The sequence below is a fragment of the Dipodomys ordii genome, unplaced genomic scaffold (genome assembly GCF_000151885.1).
Source record: "Dipodomys ordii isolate 6190 unplaced genomic scaffold, Dord_2.0 Scaffold155, whole genome shotgun sequence".
NCBI classification, from domain to species: domain Eukaryota; kingdom Metazoa; phylum Chordata; class Mammalia; order Rodentia; family Heteromyidae; genus Dipodomys; species Dipodomys ordii.
Genome location: NW_012267371.1, coordinates 2,198,904 through 2,202,152, shown reverse-complemented (window position 1 = coordinate 2,202,152; position 3,249 = coordinate 2,198,904). Strand labels below are relative to the sequence as shown.

The 3,249-nt window shown below is 45.8% G+C and overlaps 1 protein-coding gene across 1 annotated transcript in view; it reads right to left on the bottom strand.

Moving 5' to 3' along the window:
* The window catches only part of Copz1 (coatomer protein complex, subunit zeta 1), a 31,932-nt gene extending 29,165 nt beyond the window's left edge, over window positions 1-2,767 (bottom strand). The window contains exon 1 of the mRNA XM_013032527.1: window positions 2,719-2,767. Within this exon, the coding sequence (XP_012887981.1) occupies window positions 2,719-2,736 (18 nt within the window). The 5' untranslated portion in view covers window positions 2,737-2,767. The remainder of the gene's footprint in view (window positions 1-2,718) is intronic.
* Window positions 2,768-3,249: the final 482 nt, after the last annotated feature.

Genomic DNA, 3,249 nt, shown 5'->3' with positions numbered 1-3,249 from the left:
GGCTGGCTTTGAACCGCGATCCTCAGATCTCAGCCTCCTGAGTAGCTAGGATTACAGGCGTGAGCCACCAGCGCCCGGCATGTCCCTCAGCTCTTCAGCTCTACCACTTAAGCCACATCACCACTTCCAGTTTTTTCTGCTTATGTGGTGCTTAGGAATCAAACCCAGGGCCTAATGCATGCAAGGCAAGCACTCTACCACTGAGCCAACTTCCCATCCCTCTCTGAGCTTTTTTGCTCAAGCCTAGCACTCTACCACTTGAGCCATAGATCTACATTTGGATTTTTAGTGGTTAATTGAATATGAGTCTCATAAACTTTCTTATCCAGATGGGTTTAAATCCTGATCCTCAGATCTCAGTCTCCTGCATATCCAGGATTACAGGCATGAGCCACGGGCACCAGGTCTAACAGATTTTTTTACATAATAGTAAGGGAGTATTGCCAGGTGCCAGTGGGTCACACCTGTAATCCTATCTACTCTGGAGGCTGAGATCTGAGAATCGCAGTTCAAAGCCAGCCCATGCAGCAAAGTCAGTAAGACTTATCTCCAAATAACCACCAGAAAACCAGAAGTGTCACTGTAGCTCAAGTGGTAGAGCACTAGCCTTGAGCTGAAGAGCTCAGGGACAGTGCCCATGTCCAGAGTTCAAGCCCCGCAACCAACCAAAAAAAAAAAAAAGAGTAAGGGAATACTTGACCTAGTTAGCAAGGTTGTTAGTGCAGTATCTAAGGTAGAGATTAAAGTGGAATAAAAACAAAGAAGCATGCAGAACTAAGACTACACTGAGGAAGCAGGGCTAGAGAACTAAGGGAAAAGCCTGTGATAGAGAGACACACAACTCCCCCAGCTTACCTCTACACACAGACTCATCATTCCTTAATTTTTGTAGTGCCAGAGATCAAATCAAGGTCTTTAGCATGCAAGGCAAGGGCTCTATTACTGAGCAACAGACTCAGTCCAAGAGACCCATTGATAAAAGGGTTGCTTGCTGGCCATGGCAAAGGCCTATATCCCAGTACTCAGGAGGATCAAGAGCCGGGGGCCAGTCTAGGCTATATAGTGAGACCTTGACTCAAATAAAAAGGAGAGGGGTGGTGTACCCAAGTATTATCTTCTTTGCTCTTTCAAGCAAGGTCTCTTTAAAATACATGTAAGGAGGCTAGATGTGGTATGCCTGTAATTGTAGCTACCCTGGGAGAATAGACTGAAGAATCTCAGTCTAGGCAGGCTCAAAGGAAAAACTGCAAGATCCTATCTTTTTTTTTTTTTGGGGGGGGGTCCTGTCGTGGGGACTGAACTCTGGGCCTGGGTGCTGTCCCTCAGCTCTTCAGTTCAAGGCTAGAGCTCTACCACTTGAGCGACAGTGCCACTTCCAGCTTTTTTTCTTTTTGCTTATGTGGTGCTGAGGAATCGAACACAGTGCCTCATGCATGCAAGGCAAGCGCTCTATCACTGAGCACCTTCCCAGCCCTGCAAGATCCTATCTTAACAACTAAAGCATAAAGAACCTGGTTCAAGTGACACCAGTATTGGCTTGCAAGCTTGAGGCAAACTTTCAAATTCAAACTCAATCCCTGAAAATAAATGAATGAACAATCTGGAAACCATTTCCCTATAACCTATTATAACCTGTTTCCTGGTTAAGAAAACTTGTTAACAGAAAGGATTTAAAACTACTCAGAGTTTAAGCTTATCAGTATCTAGATTTGATGAACGCACATAATAGAAAAGACATTCTCCCTAATACTTTGAAAGAAGTAAAACCTACTATTCTCATTTACTAATAAAGGTCTGGATGTGGAAATAGGCTTAGAGTTCCACTCAAGGAAGCAAGCTGGCAGTGGCATACACACACACACACACACACACACAATGGCAGTGGCATACACACACACACACACACACACACACACCTCCAAATGCTAAACAACGCACTTTTGAGAGGAAAAAAATGTTCTAGTCCAGTTCAAAGAAGAAGTAATATGTGTTTCATTTTAATAAGCAAAAAGGATCATACAGACCATTTAAAACACTTCTTTAGCTGCCAGGAGGGAAAAATAAGCACTCTAAAACTCCTAACCTCTAAATGAGGAAAGGGAAAAATCAGGACAGATAGGGAGTCTGGAAAGAAAATGCCACAAGCCATGATAATTCTATCAGGTATTCCAGAACTTTGGTGGAATGCTAATTCTTTATCATGACAGAACTACATAATCGGGATGAACAGGAAACTGAAAAGTTTTTGACGGAAAATAGCTGGGGCTTCTCAATGGAGACACTCAGAAACCACCAGGAAGTGTTGTAATAATGACAAAACACCTAGAATTCTATTTTTTCCACAATTTGAGGCCAGTATGGACATTTGGGGAAGTTCAAGTCAAATTATCACCCACATGTGCAATGCTAAAAATCAGGGAGAATCTGAAGGACGGCCCCTCCATCAAGCACACTTGTAACTGCATGGGTACTAAGGATGCCATGCGTTTCCCAACTTTCTCCTACGAACTATTCCACCTCCCCAGCAGGGCTCCTACTCTACCTAAGCCGAGGCTTTAGGTCCTGCACTAGGCCACACCATTCATTCCACAGGCCATTGGAACTTTAGTTCCCTAAGATTACCCAAAACTCCCCTTCCTCCCCTCTCCCGGTTGTCTAAACCCTAACTTCTGACCCCACGGAGCACTGTAACAGCTCCGCCGCCCCTCCGCCTCCTACCAAAATCAGCGCCTCCATCTTGTCCCGCAGCTGGTGCCGACGTGGAGTCGCAAAAGCAGCGCCACCACTGATTGGCTCTGAGTTCTCATTAAGCCCAGCCCAGGGTAAGGATCATTGGATAAGAACAAGTTCTGTTAACCAATCAGCGTATTCACTTGCTTAGCGGAAGCAAGCGATCCAGCCAGAAGGAGGAGATATTTGATTGTCAGCTTGAACATTCAATAAAAAGTGCAGAATCTCACCCCTGAAGGGGCGGGAGGGTCAAGGGGACGGGGTTGTTTCCATGGGGAGTGGAGGAAGCGATTGTTAATTTTCAGTTGGTTGGGCCGAAGACACGTGATGTCGTCAGCCGGCTTTAGTGGCTTTAATCGTCACTCCCTGTAGGGGGCGTTGTGGGACTTAGCTCTTCACACCGGCCTTTCCTCGCAGAGTCCTACCCCAGTCCCCGTGCCCTGCGCCCCCATTAGGTTCCCCTTCATATCTACAGGTTGGCAAACTTAGAGAGCAAGTCGGCCCAATCACAGGCCCAGA